General features: G+C 52.7%; 1 protein-coding gene and 1 pseudogene across 1 annotated transcript in view; one reads left to right on the top strand and one right to left on the bottom strand.

Moving 5' to 3' along the window:
* LOC137363991 (suppressor APC domain-containing protein 2-like) overlaps positions 1 to 26,203 on the bottom strand; it is a 52,581-nt gene extending 26,378 nt beyond the window's left edge. Inside the window, exons 1-2 of the mRNA XM_068027487.1 lie at positions 25,700 to 26,203; positions 1,430 to 1,774 (exon numbers count right to left, since the gene is read on the bottom strand). Coding sequence (XP_067883588.1) covers positions 1,430 to 1,774; positions 25,700 to 26,039 — 685 coding nt within the window. The 5' untranslated portion in view covers positions 26,040 to 26,203. The remainder of the gene's footprint in view (positions 1 to 1,429; positions 1,775 to 25,699) is intronic.
* On the top strand, positions 2,036 to 2,363 carry LOC137363992 (small ribosomal subunit protein eS28 pseudogene; annotated as a pseudogene).
* Positions 26,204 to 27,230: the final 1,027 nt, after the last annotated feature.

Genomic DNA, 27,230 nt, shown 5'->3' with positions numbered 1-27,230 from the left:
GGCAGTGGGATTAATTTGGGATTGATACAGGACTATGGGGAGACAGTGGGATTAATTTGGGATTGATACAGGACTATGGGGATTCAGTGGGGCAGTGGGATTAATTTGGGATTGATACAGGACTATGGGGAGACAGTGGGGCAGTGGGATTAGTTTGGGATTGATACAGGACTATGGGGAGACAGTGGGGCAGTGGGATTAGTTTGGGATTGATACAGGACTATGGGGAGACAGTGGGGCAGTGGGATTAATTTGGGATTGATACAGGACTATGGGGAGACAGTGGGGCAGTGGGATTAATTTGGGATTGATACAGGACTATGGGGATTCAGTGGGGCAGTGGGATTAGTTTGGGATTGATACAGGACTATGGGGAGACAGTGGAGCAGTGGGATTAGTTTGGGATTGATACAGGACTATGGGGAGACAGTGGAGCAGTGGGATTAGTTTGGGATTGATACAGGACTGTGGGGAGACAGTGGAGCAGTGGGATTAGTTTGGGATTGATACAGGACTGTGGGGAGACAGTGGAGCAGTGGGATTAGTTTGGGATTGATACAGGACTATGGGGAGACAGTGGAGCAGTGGGATTAGTTTGGGATTGATACAGGACTGTGGGAAGACAGTGGAGCAGTGGGATTAGTTTGGGATTGATACAGGACTATGGGGAGACAGTGGGCAATGGGATTAATTTGGGATTGATACAGGACTATGGGGAGACAGTGGAGCAGTGGGATTAGTTTGGGATTGATACAGGACTGTGGGGAGACAGTGGAGCAGTGGGATTAGTTTGGGATTGATACAGGACTATGGGGAGACAGTGGGCAATGGGATTAATTTGGGATTGATACAGGACTATGGGGAGCGGGTGGGGCAGTGGGATTAATTTGGGATTGATACAGGACTATGGGGAGACAGTGGGCAGTGGGATTAGTTTGGGATTGATACAGGACTGTGGGGAGACAGTGGAGCAGTGGGATTAGTTTGGGATTGATACAGGACTGTGGGGAGACAGTGGAGCAGTGGGATTAGTTTGGGATTGCTCCAGCCACGAGCTAACAGACATAATTGGCCAAATGGTCTTCTTCAGTGCTGTAAACCTCTATCGCTCACCTTGACTGGTATTGGCAAACAGAAACAGACAACATACAGCAAATGGAAGTTCTGGGACCCTTGCTAATAATGACGAGAGAATAAACCCAGGCTAGCTTTTAAATTACATGAAAATCTCAAAACTGACACAGGCTGTTCAGCCCACCCAGTCCTTGATGGTATTTAGCCTCCAAGTGAGCAGGAGTCCTCATCCTATCTGCCTACCCTGTTACCAGTTCCCTTCACCACCCTTTCCTACCTAATGTATTCTGAAATGTTTGAAGCCTGGCAGTTTCCTGCCCATTTTACATTCACTCTTATTCTCCAGCTCACTTACCGGTTTTCAGATGTCTCTGCTCTTCCAATGCAAGAGACTTAACGACTATGTGCTGTGACCCCGTACTGGTTTCTCTCCGTTCCACTCGTGGCTCCTTGCCACCCACTGTGGTTCTGCACTGGCCCAGCTCCCGTGAGCTGGGGTCTAGCTCTGACTGGGCATCGGGGATGTTCATGGACCTCATCCTCAGAGGCGATTTCGGCCTCTCCCCATGACCTTTGAACTTCTCCGACATAGGGTAGTGATGTTCAGTCACCAGCTGGGTCTGCTCGGACACCCTGGACACTCTTGAGCACGGCTGCTGCCCACTGCCCCTGCCTGCGCCATTCTTACTTCTCTTCCTCACTGCAAAACATCAGCAAACACAGAGCTGGGATCAGACAGAGAAACAGTTGGATTTGCCAAATGCCCACGGTACCCCAGTTAGAGAGGGATGTGAAAATTCAGCATTCTCGAGCTCAACCCCACCAGCCGTAGGTCTCAGAGCACCAAACTGAGCAATGTCCCAAACACTCCAAAGCAAGTACAGCACGGGGGTTAGATACAGAGTAAAGCTCCCTCTACACTGTCCCGTCAAACACTCCCAGGACAGGTACAGCACCAGCGCCGCCGCCATCATGGAAGGTCCGCGAGCGCAGACCGTCAAACTGGCGCGGGTTACCAAAGTTCTTGGAAGGACTGGTTCCCAGGGACAGTGTACTCAGGTCCGTGTAGAATTTATGGATGACAGCAAACGTTCCATCATTCGAAACGTGAAAGGACCAGTCCGTGAGGGAGATGTGCTCACACTTTTGGAGTCTGAGCGTGAAGCAAGACGATTACGATAACAGATCTACAAAACTGATGCCAACTGAAGCCTCTATCTAAATAACTGGTTGCGGACAATTACACGACTTTTTTTGACAAAATGGAACAATAAACGGCTAATAATGAATTGTCTTTAAAAAAGAAACGGGGTTAGATACAGAGTAAAGCTCCCTCTACACTGTCCCGTCAAACACTCCCAGGACAGGTACAGCACTGGGATTGGCTGGGCAATTTGGAGCACTTCCTGCCAGCAATCAGGGGGAGCAGCTGCACCTGTGCTGCAGCAACTGCAGACTGGAGACTGGAGTAATTGGAGAAAGTGGAGAAAGGTGAATACAGAGTGGAGAGAAACCATCAAGGAAGGCTGCACTTGTTTTGGAGAGGTGGATGTCAGGGCACCTGAAGAACTCTTAAGTTTGAACTGTTTGGGGGAGGGAGAAGAGGCCGGAAGACTTGGGTGGGGCTGCCAAATCCATTAGGGGGCCCCTGTATTGGTGCTTGCACACAGGGAGCTCCCTCCCCACCCCAACTGCCTGCTCGGGACAGCTGGAGTTGCCCGGGTGAAGACCTTGTTAAAATCAGAAGAGGAGAGTACCGGGCAGCTCCAGCCATCCCGGGCGAAGAAGCCTCCCCCAACTGGAAGACAACAAACAGTTTTGGACTAATTGTGGTAAAGGTGCTCCAACTGGCAGTTGGATCAAACATCCTTTTCAGCCTTTCTCTCCCTTCCTCCACTCAGTCACCTCAGTCACCTATCCTCCCCATTTCCTTTACCATCCTACCCCATCCTCCTCTACTCCCACTCCACCTTGTTTAAAGTTTGCTTTTTTTTTTGTTTCAATTGTGTAAATTTGTTTTGTTTCTTGGGGGTGGACGTGGCTCTTAGACCCCATGGCAAGCCCTCCTTCGCCGGTGGCGGGGCCTTCCCGTACATATGCTGCTGCGGCTGCTGCAGCTGCACCTGTTGCCCCGTCACCGTTTGCTTTATTAACATCGAAGCATGGGGTCAAGAGCTACGTCCACCCGAACATGACTATAGAGGCATGCGTGAAAGCAATGGCCGAGGTTGTCGGCCCTTCGGCCATTGTTGCAGCCTCTAAAATGTACAGGAAGGCAGTGTTATTCCTGAAGACCGAGCGGGCGGTGTCCCTGGCTCTGAGCAAGGGGCTCACCGTGGGCGGGACCTTTCTGCCACTGGACCCCCTGGAGGCCACTGCGCAAAGGCTCATTCTATCCAATGTCCCGCCCTTCATCCCTGGTGAGCTCCTCCTTCCCCACCTGCACCATCTGGGGGAGGTAAAGACGAGGCTCACCCCAGTCCCGCTCGGACTTCGGGAGAACAGCCTCCGACACGTGTACTCCTTCCGCCGCCAGTTATTCATGCAGCTGGCGCGGGAGGAGGTTACAGAGGGCCAATTTAATGTAGAGTTCCAGGGGACGGCCTACCGCGTCTTCTGGACCTTGGACGGAGTGCGGTGCCATATCTGTAAGGGGGTGGGGCATGTTCGTAAGAACTGCCCCAACCTCCCGGCTGCCAACTTCAACTCGGCGGCCCAGGGTGGCGACGCTGCACCTCCACCCACCCCCCCTACACCACCACCAGATACCATTCAGTCGGTACCGGAGGCTGTGGTTTTCACAGCATCTGGCAGGGAGGGGGGTGACCGTCCAAGTGGAAGGAAGGCGCGGAGGAGAAATAAACATCGAGAGGCGCGTCCCCAGGACACCGTGACACTACCCAAGTCTGAGCTCAGCACAAAGCCCAATCTCGGGAAGTCAACTTGCCCCAGGGCTGGGCTCAGGCCCAGGGTGAATAAAAAAAAAAGAGAGTGCGGAGGTGGAGGCCTCTGATGACATGGAGGTCTCTGAGCCTCCGCACCCAACTGGGAAAAAGAGGAGAAGGCACCCCTCCACAGAGGTAATACGGGGCCCTGAGGCGCATGGTCCATCTGTTGGAGGGGAGCTGTCTCCTGTCTCGGGTCCCCAGGTTTCCCCTACCGCCACCACCAAGGCTACAAAGTCCGGGCAGGAGCTCCCTATTCCTCAGGATGGAGGGGAGGGGGAGACACCTGTACATGTGGCCCCTCCCGGGGAAGCCAGTGGAGCCCTGCTTGTTGTGGGGGAGCCTGGGGACGCCGCCCATTCTGCCATTGCCACTGGGTCGGGTGCCCTGATTAGAGGGGAGGGCGGGACCCCAAAGGGTCGACCCTCCCAGCCGGAGTCCACCACCAACCAGGAGACGCCCGACCCGGTTCTAACCGAGAATGCTGCCCCATCTGCTGGGCCTGTGGGTGCTGGCGGAGCGGGAGATGGCCTCCGCTCTCTGCCTCCGGTCTCGGCTCCGGCTGGATTTCCGGAGTCGGGAACTTCTGTCTCCCCTGGACCATTCATTGGCCTGGGGACGGAGGTGGAGTGGGGTCCTGGGCTGCTGGTACCCACAGGCTCCAGTTTCACAATAGAACCCAGAGAGGACTCCTCCGCCATCGATCCTGGGGGTGGGATTGTGACGGAGGCAGGTTCAGCTGGCGCGGCCGGGACGTCCGCCCCACAATGTGTGGTGGATGTGTCGGCCGCTGGCGGTTACGACCTGGAGGAAGATGGGGATTCGGTGGGGGGCACGGAGGATGACCTTGATTCCATCGCCAGTGAGGTGGTGGAGTCCCTCATGCATCCCACCGAATCTCCTCTCATCCCCACGGCGGAACTCCGGGATTTCCTCGCGGTTTGCAGGGGCTGCCGCGATAAAGTTCAGCTGGCCCTTGACCGCTGGTCGAATCTGGCGCTGATCATCCAGTCCGTCCGTGCCGCCCTTAAGATAGCGGGCAAGCGCGCGGGCGTGAAACTGGTTGAGAGGCGCCGTTTTAATGTGTTCCTCAATGGGTTGCTGGGGGAGTGGAGGGCCAGGTGCACTTCCACTCCCTCCTCACAGTGAGGTGTTGGTGACGGGTTTTAAGTACCTTTGACATGAAGATAACCATAGCCAGCCTCAACATCAACGGCAGCAGAGGGTCTCACCGCAGATTTCACAATCTCTCAGTCCTTAGGGAAGGGAGATATGCAGTGAGCTTTCTGCAGGAAACCCACACTGTTCCGGGAGACGAAGCCACCTGGCTCCTGAAGTGGCAGGGTGGGGTCTACATGAGTCACCTCACCCCTATTTCTAGTGGGGTGACTATCTTGTTGGCCCCAACTTTTCAGCCGAAGATCTTGGGGGTCAAGGAGCTAGTGCCGGGCCGCTTGCTCCACCTCGCCGTTCGCCTGGGTAGCGTGCCGCTCCACTTTGTGAACGTGTACGCGCCCAGGCCCGGCGCGTTGCAAGCGCGCTTCTTTGAAGAAGTGTCTGCTCTCTTGAGCTCCATCGATAGCGGCGAGTGCATCATCCTCGGGGGGGATTTTAACTGCACCCTCGAGGTGGGGGATCGCTCCGGTCCCCAGCGCGGCCAAGCGTAGGTGGAGAGGTTGAGGGGACTGATCAGCTCCCTTAACTTGGTGGACGTCTGGCAGAAACTCCATCCCGACTCCAGCGCCTTCACGTGGAGGTCTGGAGGACGTCTCCCGCGTCTCGGCGGCCTCCATGCGGCTGGTGCCGTGCACGGACCACCGCCTGCTGTGGGCGCGTACGTGAGGTCGCGGATCCAGATCCTGGAAGATTTGGACCGCGCCTCACCCTTCTTCTACTCGCTGGAAAAATGGCTGGGGGTCCGTAAGCAGCTCATGGAGCTGCTGGCCGACGACGGATCCTCCATCACGGATCCGGAGGGAATGGGCCTCCTGGTCCGTACTTATTACAGTACGTTGTTCTCTCCGGATCCGTCCAGCGAGGATGCGCGCAGAGTTTTGTGGGAGGACCTGCCGCAGGTCAGCCCGGAGTGCGCCGAAGGATTGGAGGCTCCGCTCACGTTGGCGGAGCTGACTGGCGCCCTCCACCAGCTCTCAAGGGGCAAATCCCCAGGGCTGGATGGGTTGACCGTGGAGTTCCTCAGGGCGTTCTGGGACATCCTGGGGGACGATTACACGTGGGTCCTGGGGGAAAGTCTGGCGACCAGGGAGATGCCCCTCTCGTGGCGCAGGGCAGTCATCGTCCTGCTGCCGAAGAGGGGCGATCTCCGCCTGCTTAAAAACTGGCGTCCAGTCTCCCTCCTCAGCACGGATTATAAGATCTTTGCCCGGGCTATGTCTACCCGCCTGGGCTCCGTGCTGGCCCACATGATCCACCCCGACCAGTCCTACACGGTCCCGGGCCGGTCCATCCAAGACAACATCCACCTGGTCCGGGACCTGATCCACCTTTCCCAGAGGACTGGTCAGTCGGTCGCCTTTCTCTCCCTCGATCAGGAGAAGGCGTTCGACAGGGTGGATCACGAATACCTTTTTGGGACTTTGCGCGCTTTCAGACTCTGGCCGCCTTTCGTGGCCCGGGTCCGACTTTTATACTCCGCCGCAGAGTGTCGAATCAAGGTTAACGGATCCTTGACGGCGCCCCTTCGCTTTGGGAGAGGAGTGCGCCAGGGATGCCAAATGTCCAGCCAATTGTATACCATCTGCGTGGAGCCCTTCCTGTGCCTGCTTCGCAGGAGGTTGACAGGATTGGCTCTGCGCGAGCCGGCCATGCGGGTCGTCCTCTCGGCTTACGCCGATGACGTGCTCCTCGCGGTCACAGATCCCGTTGACTTGCGGAGGATGCGCGACTGCCAGCAGAACTTTTCTGCCGCGTCCTCCGCGAGGATCAATTGGGAGAAATGTTCCGGACTCCTGGTGGGTCAGTGGCGGGTGGACTCCCTGCCGGAGGAGATGACATCTTTTGCGTGGCGCACTGCGCACCTCCTCTATCTGGGAGTCCACCTTAGCCCCGCTGAGGAAGCCTGGCCGGCAAACTGGCAGGAGTTGGAGGCGAAAGTCACCGCTCGGCTGGGGCGCTGGACAGGACTGCTCGGAGTGCTTTCCTACAGGGGCTGAGCGTTGGTCATAAACCAACTGGTGGCCTCCATGCTGTGGTACCGGTTGGTCACTTTGGCCCCGCCCGCTGTATTTGCCACCAAGATCCAGAAGAAACTCGTCGATTTCTTCTGGGACAAGAGGAAACACTGGGTCTCTGCCGCGGTCCTGAGTCTCCCAATCGAGGAGGGCGGCCAGTCACTGGTGTGCGTCCGCACCCAGGCGGCGACTCTCCGCCTTCGGACCCTGCAGAGATACCTGGACGTCGAGCGTCCTCCCAGACGGTGTGCGCTGGCGATGTATTTTTTCCGCCAGTGTCACTGCCTTCAAGACGACACACAGCTCCCGGTGGAGTCCGTTAGCCGCGCCTCTCTGAGGGAGTTGCCTGTCTTTTACCGGGATCTATTCCGAGTCTGGAACATGGTCGTCTCCAGTCAGGGCGCTCCCCCGCCGGCGGAGGAGAGCGCCTCGGCTTTCCGGGCGGCCGACTCCGGGGATGGTCTGGTGGGCGGAGGAGTAGCCGAAACCCCCGGGACGCCCCTCACTGCGGGTGGCGAGGGGGCTCGGGAGTGCGGAGCGATCCCGGCCGAGCTGACTCCCGCTCGGCCAGAACTGCTCATCGGACCCAGGCCCCGAAACCCTCCTCGGGAGCCGGTCCCGCACAACCCGAGCCGCCTCTCGGAAATGCTCTCCGTGCCATTCCAATCGGCGCGGAGGGGTTTCCTGTACGGGCTGCTCCTGCACACTCTCCACTTCCTCGCCCTCGTCAGCCGGCCGGACACGCCCTGGCGGTCCGCGTTGCCATCTGGCGGCGAGGGGAAACCCCGATGGAGGTCTCTCTACGCGGGAGTCTTCCCCCTTTACATCGGGGACCTGGGGTGGAGGGTGCTGCACAGAGCAGTCCCGTGCAATAGGCTTTTAAGTAGGTTCACGGACTCCCAGGCCAGCTGTACTTTCTGCGGCCTGGACGAGTCCGTGTTCCACGTTTATATGGAGTGTGCGAGGTTGCAGCCCCTATTTGAGTATCTGAAGGGGCTGCTCCTCAAATTCTGGCTGCACTTCAGTCCCACGCTCCTGATCTTTGGGCACCCGGTGCGGAGGGGCTCGGGCCGGGAGGAGGATCTCCTCGTCGGTCTGCTCCTGGGCCTGGCCAAGGTGGCAATTCACAGGTCCAGGTTGCGGGCCGTCGGGGGGTCCGTCCTCCCCGATTGCCTGCCCCTCTTCCGCGGTTACGTTCGCGCCCGGGTGTCCCTGGAAAAGGAGCATGCGGTGTCCGCCGGTACGCTTGAGGCCTTCCGCGACCGGTGGGCACCGCAGGGACTGGAGTGCATCGTCGACGCCGAGAATGGCATTTTAATTTGAGTTTTTTGTTTATTTATCTGTTTTAATAAAGTTATTTTAAAACTGTAAATATGTACATAAAGGGGGCCTGAGGGATAAAGGCCCCCTCGATGTGAAAAATATAAAAGGGGCCTGGGGTATAAAGGTCACCTTGTGAAAAAAAAAAAACGGGGGTTAGATACAGAGTAAAGCTCCCTCTAAAAAAAAAAATGGGTTAGATACATAGTAAAGCTCCCTCTACACTGTCCCCATCAAACAAGAAAAAAAAAAAACGGGGGTTAGATACAGAGTAAAGCTCCCTCTACACTGTCCCCATCAAACAAGAAAAAAAAAAAACGGGGTTAGATACAGAGTAAAGCTCCCTCTAAAAAAAAAAATGGGTTAGATACATAGTAAAGCTCCCTCTACACTGTCCCATCAATCACTCCCAGGACAGGTACAGCACGTGTTAGATACAAGCTTACGAATTAGGAGCAGGAGGAGGCCCCTCGAGTCTGCACCATCATTCAACAAGTTCATGGCTGATCTGATTGTAACCTCAACTCCACATTTCCACCTTCCCCCAATAACCTTTCACCCCCTTGCTTATCAAGAATCTATCTACCTCTGCCTGAAAAATATTCAGACTCTGCTTCCACCTCCTTTTGAGGAAGAGAATTGCAAAGACTCACGACCCTCTGGAGGGAAAAAAAACTCTCCTCATCTCTGTCTTAAATGGGTGGCCCCTTATTTTTAAACAGTGATCCCTAGTTCTAGATTCTCCCACAAGAGGAAACATCCTTTCCACATCCACCCTGTCAAGACCCCTCAGAATCTTATATGTTTCAATCAAGTCGCCTCCTACTCTTCTGAACTCCAGCCAATACAAGCCTAACCTGTCCAATCTTTCCTCATAAGACAATATATCCATTCTAGGTATCAGTCGAGTAAACCTTCTCTGAACTGCTTCCGACGCATTTACATTCTTCCTTAAATAAGGAGACCAATACTGTACACAGTGGTCTCATCAGCGTCCTGTGTAACTGAAGCATAACCTCCCTACTTTTGTATTCAATTCCTCTCGCAATAAACAATAACATTCTATTAGCTTTCCTAATTACGTGCTATACCCGCATACTAAGCTTTCGCGATTCATGCACTAAGACACCCAGATCCCTCTGTATCTCAGAGCTCTGCAGTCTCTCACCATGTAGATAATATGCTTCTTTTTTATTCTTCCTGCCAAAGTGGACAATTTCCCACTTTCCCACATGATACTCCATTTACCAGATCTTTGCCCACTCACTTAACCTATCTATATCCTTCGTAGCTTCCTTAGGTCCTCTTCACAACTTACTTTCCTACCTAACTTTGTGTCATCAGCAAATTTAGCAACCATACCTTCGGTCCCTTCACCCAAGTCATTTATATAAATTGTAAAAAGTTGAGGCCCCAGCACTAATCCCTGTAGCACACCACTCGTTACATCTTACCAACAAGAAAATGACCCATTTATGCCTACTCTGTTTTCTGTTAGCTACCCAATTTTCTATCCCCATGCCAATACGTTACCCCTGCACCATGAGCTTTTATTTTCCGCAATAACCTGTCATGTGGCACCTTATCAAATGCCTTCTGGAAATCTAAGTACAGTACATCCACGTGTTCCCCTTTATCCACAGCACATATTACTTCTTCAAAGAACTCCAATAAATTGGTTATACATGATTTCCCTTTCACAAAACCATGTTGACTCTGCCTGATTACCCTGAATTTTCCGAAGTGTCCTTCTATAACATCTTTAACAATAGCTTCTAACATTTTCCCTATGGCAGATGTTAAGCTAACTAGCCTGTAATTTCCTGCTTTCTATCTCCCTCCCTTTTTGAAATGTTACTCTAATGTGCTTTGTTGAATGATAATTTTCTTTAATCCACTGATTGGAGATCTGAATTTATACTTTTTTGAAGAAATTTAAAAGGAACAGTTAAAAAAGATGACTTTGCTGGCATCTTAGGATAGCCACCTAATTTGCAACACTATATCCTACACTGCAATGCTTGTGAGGAAGGAGACAAAATATCTGCTTATATCCCAGCAAGAACCAAGACCCTGGAAGTTTAAAGGAACTACTTGTTCTCTTTAGCAAGAGAGAAATACTGCTAACTGCTATGTCTTGAATCACTGAGTGACTGTCATGTGACAAGCCCCTCCCTATCTGTGGTTTTTAAGCTTGTGTCTTTCTGCAGCAGAGGGAGGAGAAGCAACTAGACTCTGACACGTGCAGACCCAAGTGAGGCTCTCCGTCTCTCTCTCTCCATTCCAGCTTGAAAGCTTCAAATCCTGCTTGTTGACCGACCACCTTTGCATACTCCGACTACAATCAGAAACCCCATTGGAGGAAATCATCCGCATCACTGTCTCCAAGAGACCCACTGAACTAGTCATCTACTTCTTCAAACTAAAAGCCTCAGGACCACTGAATTCAGCTAGAAGTCAGCCGAATCACCAAATGCCACAGACTGTATACTGCTTTTTTTCCATGGACTCTAACTCAACCAATCTACATTTCCCCACTCTGTAACCTATTTGTATGTATAAATCTGCAGACAGTGTGTGTGTGACATTTGGTGCGCTGTTTATTATTTTTATCAGTTTGGTTTAGGTACAATAAAGTTAACCGATTTTTGTTAACTCAAGAAAACCTGTCCGATTACTTAGTGCATCCACTTTAAGAAAGAATTAAACCTGTTGTTGTCAAACAGAGAGGGAAAAGAGGGAAGCCCTTCAACCCCTTCTCACCTGACCGTAACAGAATAAAGGAGTTACATTTGCTATTTTCCAATCTAATGGAACCTTCGCTTCATCTAAGGAATTTGGGAAATTTAAAGCCAACGCATCAACTATCTCACTAGCCACTTCTTTTAACACCCTAGGATGAAGTCCATTAGGACCCAGGGACTTGTCAGCCCGCAGCTCCAACAATTTGTTCAATACCACTTCCCGGGTGATTGTAATTTTCTTGAGTTCCTCGCTTCCTTCCATTTCCTGATTTACAGCTAATTCTGGGATGTTACTTGTATCCTCAGTAGTGAAGACCGATACAAAATACCTGTTCAATTCACCTGCCATCTCCTTATTTTCCCTTATTAATTCCCCAGACTCATTTTCTATAGGACCAACACTCACTTTGTTAACTTTTTAAAATATTTATAGAAACTCTTACCATCTGTTTTTGTACTTTTAGCTAGCTTACTTTCGTACTCTAATTTTTCCCTCCTTATTAATCTTTTAGTCATTCTTGGCTGTTTTTTATATTCGGTCCAATCTTCTGACCTGCCTCCCATCTTTATGCAATTATATGCTCCCTCGACACTGTCCCATCAAACACTCCCAGGGCAGGTACAGGACAGGGTTAGAAAAAAAAAGAAAAAAAAATGGGATTGGCTGGGCAGTTTGTGGAGCACTTCCTGTGTGCAATCAGCTGAAGCAGCTGCACCTGTACACGCTAGTGGGAACAGAGAACTACAACATAAGTGTTGAACTGATTCTATCATTCTATCGGATGAGACGTATCCCAGGCTGTTATGTGAGGCAAGGGAGGAGATAGCAGGGGCTCTGACACAAATTTTCAAATCCTCTCTGGCCACAGGAGAGGTACCAGAGGACTGGAGGACAGCGAATGTGGCACCATTGTTCAAGAAAGGAAGCAGGGATAAACCAGGTAATTACAGGCCAGTGAGTCTAACATCAGTGGTTGGGAAACTATTGGAAAAAATTCTGAGGGACAGGATTAATCTCCACTTGGAGAGGCAGGGATTAATCAGGGATAGTCAGCACGGCTTTGTCGTGTCTAACTAACTTGATTGAATTTTACGAGGCGGTGACTGGATGTGTAGATGAGGGTAAAGCAGTTGATGTAGTCTACATGGACTTCAGTAAGGCTTTTGATAAGGTCCCGCATGGGAGATTGGTTAAGAAGGTAAGAGCCCATGGGATCCAAGGCAATTTAGCAAATTGGATCCAAAACTGGCTTAGTGGCAGGAGGCAGAGGGTGATGGTCGAGGGTTGTTTTTGCAATTGGAAGCCTGTGACCAGTGGTGTACCGCAGGGATCGGTGCTGGGACCCTTGCTGCTTGAAGTGTACATAAATGATTTAGACATGAATATAGGAGGTATGATCAGTAAGTTTACAGATGACACGAAAATTGGTGGTGTCGTAAATAATGAGGAGGAAAGCCTTTGATTACAGGACGGTATAGATGGGCTGGTAAGATGGGCAGAGCAGCGGGAAATGGAATTTAATCCTGAGAAGTGTGAGGTGATGCATTTTGGGAGGACTAACAAGGCAAGGGAATGTACAATGGATGGTGGGACCCTAGGAAGTACAGAAAGTCAGAGGGACCTTGGTGTACTTGTCCATAGATCACTGAAGGCAGCAGCACAGGTAGATAAGGCGGTTAGGAAGGCATATGGGATACTTGCCTTTACTAGCCGAGGCATAGAATATAAGAGCAAGGAGGTTATGATGGAGCTGTATAAAACGCCAATTAGGCCACAGTTGGAGTACTGTGTACAGTTCTGGGCACCACACTATAGGAAGGATGTGATTGCACTGGAGAGGGTGCAGAGGAGATTCACCAGGATGTTGCCTGGGCTGGAGCAATTCAGCTATGAAAACAGACTGAAAAGGCTAGGGTTGTTTTCCTTAGAGCAGTGAAGGCTGAGGGGGGACATGATTGAGGTATACAAAATTATGAGGGGCATTGATAGGTTAGATACGAAGAAACCTTTTCCCTTAGAGGACGGGTCAATAACAAGGGGGCATATATTTGAGGTAAGGGGCAGGAGGTTTAGAGGGGATTTGAGGAAAAGTTTTTTCACCCAGAGGGTGGTTGGAGTCTGGAACACACTGTCTGAAGAGGTGGTTAGCACCGCAGCCTCACAGCTCCAGGGACCCGGGTTCGATTCTGGGTACTGCCTGTGCTGAGTTTGCAAGTTCTCCCTGTGACCGCGTGGGTTTTCGCCCAGTGCTCCGGTTTCCTCCCACCGCCAAAGACTTGCAGGTGATAGGTAAATTGGCCGTTGTAAATTGCCCCTAGTGTAGGTAGGTGTTAGGGAATATGGGATTACTGTAGGATTAGTATAAATGGGTGGTTGTTGGTCGGCACAGACTCGGTGGGCCGAAGGGCCTGTTCCAGTGCTGTATCTCTAAAATAAATTTTTTAAAAAATAAAAATAAACATTTAAGAAGTATTTAGATGAGCACTTGAAACACCATAGCATGCAAGGCTACGGGCCAAGTGCTGGAAAATGGGATTAGAATAGTTAGGTGCTTGATGGCCAGCACAGATACGATGGGCCGAAGGGTCTGTTTCTGTGCTGTATAACTCTATGATTCTATGACTCTATCTATTGGAGTAATGGACCTGTGAGTTATTTTGGAGAGGTCACCCGGGTGAAGAAACTCTTTGTAACCACAGCAGAAAGTGGAAAGAAATGGGCGGCTCCAGCCAACCCAGGCCAAGAACCCTCCCCTGACCTGAAGACTGGACTTTGTATTCTCTGCAGTAAGGTACTCCAAACACCAATTTAAGAGAAACATCCTTGCAGCCTTTCTTTCCCTTTCACCACTCAGCTACCTATCCTCTCCTCTACCTTTGCTTTTTCCTTTCCACCCCATCCTCCTCTACTCACACCACAACTCCCCGCTATCATATCGGTTAAATTCTTAAAAACAAAACTGTTGTTTGCTTTATTTGTTAGGGGTGGGTGTGACTCTTTGACTCCATGGCAAGCCCCTCTTCGCCAGTAGCGGGGCCTTCTTGCACATATACTGCTGTGGCTGCTGCCGCTGCACCTGTTGACCCATCAGCATTTTTGCTGTTAACATCAAAGCATTGGGTCAAGAGCTACACCCATCCAATATGTCATTAGAGGCATGCGTAAAAGCAATGGCTGAAGTTGTCAGCCCCTCGGCCATTGTTGCTGCCTCTAAAATGTGTGGGAAGGCAGTGTTTTTCCTGAAGACCGAGCGGGCGGTGTCCCTGGCCCTGAGCAAGGGGCTCACTGTGGGTGGGACCTTTCTGCCAGTGGACCCCTGTAGCCAACTGCGCAGTGGGTCATTCTGTCCAATATCCCACCCTTTGTTCCTGGAGAGCTCCTCCTCCCTCACCTGCACCATCTGGGGGAGGTAAAAACAGGGCTCACCCCAGTTCCACTCGGTCTTCAGGAGAACAACCTCCAGCATGTGTACTCCTTCCGCCCGCCACCAGTTCTTTATGCAGCTGGAGCGTGAGGACGTTACGGAAGGCCAACTTGAATACCGCGTCTTCTGGACATCGGACAGGGTGCAGTGCCATGCTTGTAAGAGGATGGGGCATGCTCGTAAGAGCTGCCCCAACCTCCGGGTCGCCAACTCCATCTCGGTGGCCCAGGGTGATGCCGCTGCACCTCCCCCAACACCTGCAACAACTGCTGCTCAGCCAATTCCAGAGGCCATGGTTTTCACGGCCTCCGGTGGGTAGGGGGGGGGGGGGAAGACCCGTCCGGGTGGAAGGAAGGCGCGACGCAAAGCAGAACACCCAAAAGCGCGCCCCCTGGATACGGAAAAAAAGTCCTAAGCCTGAGCTTGGCCTTACGGCTGATCCAGGGGAGCCCACCTGCCCTGCAACTGAGCTGAGGCCCCAGATATCTGGGCAGTGGGTGTGTGGATGGAGAAGCAGAAGGCTCGACTGAGATGGAGGTCTCTGAGCCTCTGCGCTCCTCCCACAATAAGAGGAGGAGACGTCCCTCCTCTGAAGAGAGCCATGAGCTGCAGCACGAGGGCCGAAAGCCCTAGGCTCTGTCCCTCGGGGTGGAGGGGGGGGGAAAGAGACGCCCCTGTAGCTTTGAGAAGTCCCGAGGAAGGGCACCCACCTATGGTGGGGGGCCCGTGGACCCTAAGGGAGAAATCATTCCTTTGGCCAATGGGTCGGGGTTCCTGGTTGGGGGCGAGATCTGTGAGGGCCAGCCCTCCCAACATCCTGGTGCTGCTGCCCAGGACGTACCAACCCAGAGGCCAATCTGTGTAATTCCCTGTCTGATGGGTCTATGGGTGCTGGCGTAGTGGGAGGTGGCCTCCTCTCTCTGCCTCCAGTCCCAGCTGCAGCTAGATTTCCAGAGTCGGGAACTACCATTTCCCTTTGACCGCTCACTGGCCTGAGGACGGAGGTGGGGGCGGGGATCCTGGACTGCTGGCACCCATAGGCTCCAGCCCAATAGTTGAACTCAGAGAGGACTCCTCCGCCATCGATCCTGGGGGTGGGATCGTGACAGAGACGGGGCCAGCTGGAGTGGCCAGGACGGTCGCCCCAATGTGTGTGTCGGGTGTGTCGGTCGCTGGCGGTGACGACCTCGAGGAGTATGGGGATTCGGTGTGGGGCACGGAGGATGATCTTGAATCCATCACCAGTGAGGCGGTGGACTCCCTCATGCCTCCCACTGAGTCTCCTCTCATCCAAACAACGGAACTCCGGGACTTCCTCACAGCAAGCAGGGGTTGCCGCAATAAAGTCCAGCTGGCCCTCGGCCAGTGGTCAAGTTTGGCGCTGATTATTCAGTCTGTCCGTGCCGCCCTCAAGAAGGGTGGGAAGGGAGAGGGCGTGAAACTGGTTGAGAGGGGCCGGTTTAAAGCATTCCTCTCCGAGTTGCTGGAGGAGTGGAAGGCGAGCTGCACTTCCGCTCCGTCCTCACAGTAAGGTGTTGGTGACAGGTTTCTAAGTACCTTTGACATGAAGATATCCATTGCCAGCCTCAACATCAACACCAGCAGGTGTTTCACAATCTCTCAGTCCTCAGGGAAGGGAGCTTTGCGGTGAGCTTTCCGCAGGAAATCCACACCATTCCGGGAGATGAAGCCACCTGGCTCCTGGAGTGGCAGGGTGGGGTCTACATTAGTCACCTCACCCCTATTTCTAGTGGGATGGCTATCTTGTTGGCCCCGACTTTTCAGCTGGAGATCTTGGCGGTCAAGGAGCTTGTGCCGGGCCACTTGCCCTCGCCATTCGCCCGAGTAGTGTGCCTCTCCACTTTGTGAACATATACGTGCCCAGCCTGGTGCGTTCCAAGCGTGCTTCTTTAAAGAAGCGTCCGCTCTCTTGAGCTGTATCGATAGTGGCGAGTGCATCATCCTTGGGCAGGGATTTTAACTGTACACACGAGGTGAGAGGTCGCTCCAGTCCCCAGCGCGGCCAAGCGTCGGTGGAGAAGTTGAGGGAACTGGAGAAGTTGAGGGAACTGATCAGCTCCCTCAACTTGGTGGACATCTGGCAGAATCTCCATCCCGACTCCAGCGCCATCACATGGAGGTCTGGAGGAGGAGGGTCTCGAATCGACAGCCTCTACTTTTCGCTGGCTTACGTCTCCCATGTCTTGGTGGCCTCCATGCGGCTGGTGCTGTATTCGGACCACCACTTGGTGTGGACAGAGTTCACTGGAGAACAAGCAATTCTGGGACTCGTTCCGTCGATGCTGGGCCGACTGGAGAAGGAAGCAGGGGGGCTTCCCCTGCTTGAAGCTATGATGAGATGTGGGCAAGACTCACATCCGTGTCTTCTGTCAGGAGTACGCTAAGGGGTTGACCAAGAGGTGGGAAGCCGAAGTCGGGCACCTGGAGAGGGAGGTGCTCGACTTGGAATCCCGCCTCGGTCATGCCGTCGCGGACCCGGCCCTGTGGCAGGCATACAAAGAGGAGAAGGGCACGCTGGGGGACCTGCAGCTCATAGGGTCCCGAGGCGCATGCAGAGGCCGCGGATCCAGATCCTGGAAGATTTCGCCTCACCCTTCTTCTACTCGCTAGAAAAATGGCAGGGGGTCCGTAAGCAGCTCATCAAGATGCTGACTGACGCCGGATCCTCTGTCACGGATCGAGAGGGAATGGGCCTTTTGGTCTGTACCTATTACAGTGCGTTGTTCTCTCCGGATCCGTCCAGCGATGACGCGCGCAGAGTTTTGTGGGAGGACCTTCCAAAAGTCAGCCTGGAGGGCGCCGAAGGACTGGAGGCTCCGCTCACATTGGCGAAGCTGACCGGCGCCCTCTGCCAGCTATCGAGGGGCAAATCCCCGGGGCTGGACGGGCTGGCTGTGGAATTCCTCTGGGCGTTCTGGGACGTCCTGGGGGAAATGTACACACGGGTCCTGGGGGAAAGCCTGGCGACCGGGGAAGTGCTCCTTTCCTAGCGCAGAGCAGTCATCATCCTGCTGCCAAAGAGGGGCGATCTCCGCCTGCTTAAGAATTGGTGTACGGTCTCCCTCCTCAGCACAGAGTATAAGATCTTTGCCCGGACTATGTCTATCTGCTTGGGCTCTGGCCCACATGATCCACCCCGACCAGTCCTACACGGTCCCGGGTCGGTCCATCCAGGACAACATCCACCTAGTCCAGGAACTGATCCACCTTTCCCAGCGGACTGGTCTGTCGGTGGCCTTTCTGTCTCTCGATCAGGAGAAGGCGTTCGACTGGGTGGATCACGAATATCTTTTCGGGACTCTGCGCGCATTCGGATTCGGGCCGCATTTTGTGGTCCAGGTCCGACTTTTATACGCCGCCGCAGAGTGTCCAGTCAAAGTTAACGGTTCCTTGACAGCGCCCCTTCACTTTGGGAGAGCAGTGCATCAGGGATGCCCCATGTCCAGCCAATGGTATACCATCTGCGTGGAGCCAATCCTGTGCCTGCTTCGCAGAAGCTTGATGGGTTTGGCTCTGCGTGGGCCGGGCATGCGTGTAGTCCTCTTGGCTTATACCGATGACGTGCTCCCACGGTCACAGATCCCGTTGACTTGTGGAGGATGCGCGAGTGCCAGCAGACCTTTTCTGCCATGTCCTCCACGAGGATCAATTGGGAGAAATGATCTCTGCCGTGGTCCTGAGTCTCCCGATTGAGGAGGGCAGCCAGCCGCTGGTGTGCGTCCACACCCAGGCTGTGACTCTCCGCCTTCGGACCCTACAGAGATTTGCGCCAGGACACTGCCTTCAAGACGACACGCAGCTCCCGGCGGAGTACGTTAGCCACACTGCTCTTAGGGAGTTGCCTATCTTTTACCGGGATCTATCCAGAGTCTGGAACATGGTTGCCTCCAGTCAAGGCGCTTCCCCCCCCAGAGCAGGACAGCGCCTTAGCTGTCTGGGCAACCGGCTCTGGGGACGGACTGACGGGCGGTGGAGTAGCCGAAGCCCCAGGGACGCTCTCACTGTGGGTGACAAGGGGGTCTGGGAACGCAGAGCGCTCCTGGCTGAGCTGAGCCCTGCTCGGCCAGAACTGCTCATTGGACCCAGGCCCCGAAACCATCCTCAGAAGCCGGTCCCACACAACCTGAGCCGCCTCTTGAAATGCCCTCCGTGCCATTCCATACGGCACGGAGGGATTTCCTGTACGGACCGCTCCTGCACACTCTCCACTTCCTCGCTCATGTCAGCCGGCCGACCTCTCCGTGGAGGTCCGTGTTGCCATCTGGCGGCGAGGTGAAACCCCGGTGGAGGTCTCTCTACACGGGAGTCCTCCCCCTTTACATCGGGGACCTGGGGTGGAGGGTGTTGCACAGGGTAGTCCCATGCAATAGACTTTCAAGCAGGTTCACGGACTCCCAGGCCGCCTGTAATTTCTGCAGCCTGGGTGAGTCTGTGTTCCATGTTTATATGGAGTGTGCGAGGCTGCTCCTCAAGTTTTGGTTGCACTTCAGCCCCAAGCTCCTGATCTTTGGGCACCCGGTGCGGAGGGGTATGGGCCATGATGAGGATCTCCTCGTCGGTCTGCTCCTGGGCCTGGCCAAAGTGGCAATTCACAGGTCCAGGCTGCAGGCCGTCAGGGGGTCCATCCGCCCTCATTGCCTGCCCCTCTTCCACAGTTACGTTCACGCTCAGGTATCCCTGGAGAAGGAGTATGCAGTGTCTGCCGGTTCGCTTGAGGCCTTCCGCGACCAGTGGGCACCGCTGGGACTGCAGAGCATTATTGATGCCGAGAATGACACTTTAATTTGAGTTTTTGTTTTATTTATTGGATTTTAATAAAGCTATTTTATGAAATGTATATAAGGGGGGCCTGTGGAATAAAGTCACCCTTGACATAAAGGGAAAAAAACAGGTTAGATACAGAGTAAAGCTCCCTCTACATTGTCCCCATCAAACACTCCAGGGTGTCCATAGTGACTGTGCAGATCACAGAGATCTTTGTGATTTGAGATCCTCCAGATGATGCACAGTGACTTGGAGTGGGATCAATCCCCAGATGTTGCAGTAACTGAAATACAGAATTGTTACAGTGCAGAAGGAGGCCATTCAGTCCATCGTGTCCACACTGGCTCTCTGAAAGAGCAACTCCCCCAGTTCCATTCCCCTGCCTTCTCCATGTAACCCTGCACATTCTTCCTTTTCATATAACTGCCTAATTCCCTTTTGAATGCTTCAATTGAACCTGCCTCCACCACGTTCTCAGGCAGCACATTCTAGACCTTAACCACTTGCTGTGTGAAAAAGTTTTTCCTCGTATCACTTTTGCTCCTCTTACCAAATACTTAAAATCTGTGCCCTCTCGTTCTCGATCCTTTCACGAGTGGGAACAGTTTCTCTCTATCTACTCTGTCCAGACCACTCATGATTTTGAATACCTCTATCAAATCACCTCTCAGCCTTCTCTTCTCCAAGGAAAACAGTCCTAACTTCTCCAATCTATCTTCATAACTGAAATTCCTCATCCCTGGAACCATTTTCGTGAATCTCTTCTGCACTCTCTCCAATGCCCTCACGTCTTTCCTCAAGTGCGGTGCCCAGAATTGGACGCAATACTCCAGCTGAGGCCGAACTAGTGTCTTATACAAGTTCGACATAACTTCCTTGCTCTTGTACTCTATGCCCATATTAATAAAGCCCAGGATACCGAATGCTTTATTAACTGCTCTCTCAACCTGTGGCAAAGTGGAAAATGGAATGCAACCTGGAGAAGTGTGAGGTGATGCATTTGGGGAGGTCAAACAAGGCAAAGGAATACATGATTAATGGGAAAATACTGAGAAGTGTAGAGGAAGTGAGGGACCTTGGAGTGAATGTCCAGAGATCCCTGAAGGTAGCAGGACAGGTCGATAAGGTGGTTAAGAAGGCATATGAAATCCTTTCCTTTATTAGCCCAAGTGTAGAATACAAAAGCAGGGAGGTTATGCTGGAACTGTATAAATCATTGGTTAGGCCACAACTTGAGAACTGTGTGCAGTTCTGGTCACCTCATTACAGAAAGGATGTAATTGCACTAGAGAGGGTACAGAGGAGATTCACAAGGATGTTGCCAGGACTGGAAAAATGCAGCTCTGAGGAAAGTTTGGATAGGCTGGGGTTGTTCTCCTTGGACCAGAGAAGGCTGAGGGGAGATCTAATTGAAATGTACAAAATTTTGAGGGGCCTAGATAGAGTGGAGATGAAGGGTCTATTCACCTTAGCAGAGAGTCAGTGGCGAGGGGGCATAGATTTAAAGTGATTGGTAGAAAAATTAGAAGAGAAATGACGAAAAACATTTTCACCCAGAGGGTAGTGAGGGTCTGGAATTCACTGCCTGAAAGGTTAGTTAAGGCAACTCATTCAAAAGGAGTCTGGATGTGCATCTCAAATGCTGTAATCTGCAGGGCTACGGACCAAATGCTGGAATTAGAATAGGTGGATCGTTTTTCAGCTGCACAGACATGATGGGCCAAGTGGCCTCTTTCTGTGCCTTAAACTTTCTAATGATTCTAATCTGTCCTGCCACCTTCAGTGACTTATGCACATATACACCTCGGTCCCTCTGCTTCTGGACCCCCTTTAGAATTGTACCCTTTATTCTATATTGTCTCTCCATGTTCTTCCTCCCAAAATGAATCACTTCACATTTCAATGTCTTGAACTTCATCTGCCACCTGTCTGCCCATTCCACCAACTTGTCTAGTCCTTTTGAAGTTCTACACTATCCTCCTCACAGTTCACAATGCTTCCAAGTTTCATATCATCTGCAAAATTTGAAATTGTGCCCTGTACACCAAGGTCTGGGTCACTAATATATATCAGGAAAAGCAACGGTCCCAACACTAATCCCTGGGGAACCCGACTACAAACCTTCCTCCAGCCTGAAAAACACCCATTAATGACCACTCTCTGTTTCCTGTCACTCAGCCAATTTTGTATCCATGTTGCTACCATCCCTTTTATTCCATGAGCTACAAGTTTGCTCACAAGTCTGTTGTGAGGCACTGTATCAAACGCCTTTTGAAAGTCCATGTACACCACCTCAACAGCACTGCCCTCATCAACCCTCTCTGTTAGCTCCTCAAAAAAATGCCAGAAAGTTAGTTAAACATGATTTTCCCTTAAGAGATCCATGCTGGCTTTTATTAATTAACTTACATTTGTCCATGTGACTTTTGATTTTGTCCCGAATGTCCCACATGTTGCTCAGCGACAGAGCTGGGGATCGATCCCCAGATGTTGCTCAATGACTAGGGAGTAGAAACAATCCCCAAATGTTGCAGTGACTAGGGTTTGATCCCTAGATGTTGCTCAAAGACCGGGGAGGAGACTCAAACCCCAGATGTTGCAGTGACTGAGGATCAATCCCCAGATGTTGCTCAATAACCATAGAGTAGAAACAATCCCCAGATGTTTCAATGACCGGGGAGGGGATTCAAACCCCCAGATTTTCAATGACCAGAGAGGGCGATCAATCCCCAGATGTTTCAGTGACCGGGCAGGGGGTCAATCCTCAGATGTTTTTCAGTGACCGGGGAGCAATATCAATCCCCAGATGTTGCAGTAACTGGGGAAGGGGATCAATCCCCGGATGTTGCAGTGACTAGGGGAGGGGATCAATACCCAGATATTGGTGACCGGGGAGCGGGATCAATCCCCAGATGTAGCAGTAACTGGGGAGGGGGTGCAATCCCCGGATGTTGTTGTGACTGGGAGGGGGATCAATCCCCAGATGTTGTTGTGACCAGCTAGTGGGATCAATCCCCAGATGTTGCTCAGTGACCAGGATGGGGATCAATCCCCAGATGTTGCAGTGACGGAGGGGGATCGCTTCCCAGATGTTGGTGACCAGCTTGGGGATCAATCCCCAGATGTTGCAGGGACTGGAAGGGGGATTAATCCCCAGATGTTGGTGACCGGGAAGGGAGATCAATCCCCAGTTGTTGCAGTGACTAGGGAAGGGGATCATTCCCCAGATGTTGGTGACCGGGAAAGGGGATTAATCCCCAGATGCTGCTCAATGACCATGGAGGGGAATCAATTCCCAGATGTTGCAGTGACCGGGGAGGGGGATCAATCCCCAGATGTTGCAGTGACCGTGGAGGGGGATCAATCCCCAGATGGTTCAGTGACCGTGGAGGGGGATCAATCCCCAGATGTTTCAGTGACTGGGCAGGGGATCAATCCCCAGATGTTTCAATGACCAGGGAGGGGGATCAATCCCCAGATGGTTCAGTGACTGGGCAGGGGATCAATCCCCAGATGTTTCAATGACCGGGGAGGGGATTCAAACCCCAGATGTTTCAATGACCGGGGTGGGCGATCACTCCCCAGATGTTTCAGTGACCAGGCAGGGGGTCAATCCCCAGATGTTGCAGTGACCGGGAAGGGGGATTAATGCCCAGATGTTGCTCAGTGACCAGGGAATGGGATCAATCCCCAGATGTTGCAGTAACTGGGGAGGGGGATCAATCCCCAGATGTTGCTCAGTGACCGGGAAGGGATCAATCCCCAGATGTTGCAGTGATCGGGAAGGGGATCAATCCCCAGATGTTGCAGTGACTAGGGGAGGGGATCATTCCCAAGGTGTTGGTGACCGGGAAGGGGGATTAATCCCCAGATATTGCTCAATGACCATGGAGGGGAATCAATCCCCTGATGTTTCAGGGACCGTGGAGGGGGATCAATCCCCAGACGGTTCAGTGACCGTGGAGGGGGATCAATCCCCAGACGGTTCAGTGACCGTGGAGGGGGATCAATCCCCTGATGTTTCAGTGACCGGGGAGGGGGAATCAATTCCCAGATGTTTCAGTGACCGGGAGGGGAATCAATCCCCAGATGGTTCAGTGACCGTGGAGGGGGATCAATCCCCTGATGTTTCAGTGACTGAGGAGGGGGAATCAATCCCCAGATGTTTCAGTGACCAGGCAGGGGAATCAATCCCCAGATGTTTCAGTGACTGGGAGGGGGATCAATGCCCAGATGTTTGTGACTGGGAGGGGGATCAATGCCCAGATGTTTCAGTGACTGGGAGGGGATCAATCCCCAGATGTTTCAGTGACTGGGAGGGGGATCAATCCCCAGATGATTCAGTGACTGGGAGGGGGATCAATGCCCAGTTGTTGGTGACTGGGAGGGGATCAATTCCCATATATTGCAGTGACCAGTGAGAGGATCAATCTCCAGATGTTGGTGACTGGAGAGGGGGATTAATCCCCAGATGTTGGTACCTGGGAGGGGGATCAATCCCCAGATGTTGCTCAGTGACCAGAGAGGAGGATCAATCCCCAGATAGTGCTCAGTGACCAGTGAGGGGGATCGGTCCCCAGATGTTACTCAGTGACCAGTGAGGGGGATCAATCCCCAGATGTTGGTGACCAGCTAGGGGGATCAATCCCCAGATGTTGCTCAGTGACCAGGATGGGGATCAATCCCCAGATGTTGCAGTGATCGGGAAGGGGATCAATCCCCAGAAGTTGCAGTGACGGAGGGGGATCGCTTCCCAGATGTTGGTGACCAGCTTGGGGATCAATCCCCAGATGTTGCAGGGACTGGAAGGGGGATTAATCCCCTGATGTTGGTGACCGGGAAGGGAGATCAATCCCCAGTTGTTGCAGTGACTAGGGAAGGGGATCATTCCCCAGATGTTGGTGACCGGGAAAGGGGATTAATCCCCAGATGCTGCTCAATGACCATGGAGGGGAATCAATTCCCAGATGTTGCAGTGACCGGGGAGGGGGATCAATCCCCAGATGTTGCAGTGACCGTGAAGGGGGATCAATCCCCAGATGGTTCAGTGACCGTGGAGGGGGATCAATCCCCAGATGTTTCAGTGACTGAGCAGGGGATCAATCCCCAGATGTTTCAATGACCAGGGAGGGGGATCAATCCCCAGATGGTTCAGTGACTGGGCAGGGGATCAATCCCCAGATGTTTCAATGACCGGGGATGGGATTCAAACCCCAGATGTTTCAATGACCGGGGTGGGCGATCACTCCCCAGATGTTTCAGTGACCAGGCAGGGGGTCAATCCCCAGATGTTGCAGTGACCGGGAAGGGGGATTAATGCCCAGATGTTGCTCAGTGACCAGGGAATGGGATCAATCCCCAGATGTTGCAGTAACTGGGGAGGGGGATCAATCCCCAGATATTGCTCAATGACCATGGAGGGGAATCAATCCCCTGATGTTTCAGGGACCGTGGAGGGGAATCAATCCCCAGATGGTTCAGTGACCGTGGAGGGGGATCAATCCCCTGATGTTCCAGTGACTGAGGAGGGGGAATCAATCCCCAGATGTTTCAGTGACCAGGCAGGGGAATCAATCCCCAGATGTTTCAGTGACTGGGAGGGGGATCAATGCCCAGATGTTTCAGTGACTGGGAGGGGATCAATCCCCAGATGTTTCAGTGACTGGGAGGAGGATCAATCCCCAGATGTTTCAGTGACTGGGAGGGGGAATCAATGCCCAGTTGTTGGTGACTGGAGAGGGGGATTAATCCCCAGATGTTGGTACCTGGGAGGGGGATCAATCCCCAGATGTTGCTCAGTGACCAGAGAGGAGGATCAATCCCCAGATGTTGCTCAGTGACCAGTGAGGAGGATCAATCCCCAGATGTTGCTCAGTGACCAATGAGGAGGATCAATCCCCAGATGTTGCTCAGTGACCAGAGAGGAGGATCAATCCCCAGATGTTGCTCAGTGACCAGTGAGGAGGATCAATCCCCAGATGTTGCTCAGTGACCAGTGAGGGGGATCGGTCCCCAGATGTTACTCAGCGACCTGTGAGGCGGATCAATCCCCAGATGTTGGTGACTGGCGAGGGGGATCAATCCCCAGATGTTGGTTGCTGGGAGGGGGATCAATCTCCAGATGTTGCAATGACTGGGGAAAGGGATCAATCTCCAGATGTTGCAGTGACTGGGGAGAATCCCCAGGTCCCTCTCCCACTGTTCCCCAAACTTACCGCCGCTGCCGCCGTTCTGTGGTCCGCTTCTGTGGCCCGTGTACCGGCTGTTCCTGGGGCTGAGAAGTGATGAGTGGAGCCCGGCCACGAACCTGTCGAAGGTGAGGTAGCCCGAGGCCGGTGCCACGCTCCGCAGGCACTGCAACACCCCCGGGGGTAGTGCCCGGCCAGAGCCGTCCTGCCGCCAGCGGGACTCAATCTCCAGAATGTGCACCGACCCCCGCCGCCCATCGTCCAGGATGTCGAAGAGAGTCCGGAGACTGTGCAGGAAGCCCCGGGGCAGTTCCTGCGAGTATGGCCCGGGCTCCAGCTGGACAGCGACCGGGACAGCTGACTGCATTAGTCCGCTGCTGATCCCGCAGAGCCAGGTTAATCTCTGGTCGATTCCCAGTCCCGGGTTAGTCTCTGGTCGATTCCCAGTCCCGGGTTAGTTTGTTACAGTTCAGTCCCGGGTTAGTTTGTTACAGTTCAGTCCCAGAATGTCTCTGGTCGATTCCCAGTCCCAGGTTAGTTTGTTACAGTAAATTCCAGTTGTTACCTTCAGTTTCCGGTGAGTTTCAGTTTGTCACAAAAAAACCTTTCCCGCCTTGACCACTTCCCCTTTGATTGGCTGCCAGGAAAAATCCTGCAACCTGAATGGTGGAGCTTGAATTAAAAATAGATTCACAGTTTCAGCCTGGGAGAAAGAGGCAGAGGGAGAGAGGGAAAAGAATAAGAGGACAGAGAGAAAGAAAAGATGATAATGAGAGAGAGAATCAAGGACAGAGCAGGCTGGGCTGGAGGAGAGAGGGGTTATTTGAGGGGTTTATTTCCCGTGTCCTGCTTTGGCATGTTCTAACCTTATGACTAACATTCAGTGATTCTGCTGGAGGGAGGTAGCGTCTCCCATTGCTCAACTACTAAAGGCAACGAGACCCGGGTGCTAACGCCGCTCTGTGCTGAGTTATTTAATCTCAGCCAGGGTGTTAAAGTTAGCCTCAGTACCCCTGGGGTGGTGAAGAGGTAAGATGAAACAGTGTTTCTGCTCTAGATCACGATTAAGTGATCTCCTGCTGAAAATTCCGTGCGAGGAAGTTGGGTGAGGACAGGATTGGACTTTGCAGTGATGCCCCCCGTGGTCAGATAGCCTGTCGACAGTCACATGAAGAATGCTCCCCCAAAAGTAAACCTTGTGTAAAGTATTGTGGGGCAATTGTAGGTGGAAAATACCACAGCAAGGGAATATTGGGGGTGGTAATTACAAGAACAGAGTCCAGTGTGAAACAACGGAGAAGTTTGCCCTCCCCAATGGATGCTTCTCATGGCCTGGATGACTACATTTGCAGAAAGTGTTGCCAGCTAGAGCAACTTGAGTCCCGGGTTTAGGAGCTTGAGTAGCTGCTAAAGTCACTACGGGGAAAGCGGAGAGCTAATGGGTGACTGCCAAATAACAAGGAGGACCAGGCAGGCAGGCAGGGCAGGGATCCCATGAGTGCATCTCACTCTGCAACCAGTATTCAGTTCTGAATAGTGGTGAGAGTGATGGTTCCTC

Source organism: Heterodontus francisci, unplaced genomic scaffold, assembly GCF_036365525.1.
Source record: "Heterodontus francisci isolate sHetFra1 unplaced genomic scaffold, sHetFra1.hap1 HAP1_SCAFFOLD_674, whole genome shotgun sequence".
Lineage (NCBI taxonomy): Eukaryota > Metazoa > Chordata > Chondrichthyes > Heterodontiformes > Heterodontidae > Heterodontus > Heterodontus francisci.
The sequence above is the reverse complement of the archived record's forward strand: the minus strand, read 5'-3'. Positions and strand labels throughout refer to the sequence as shown.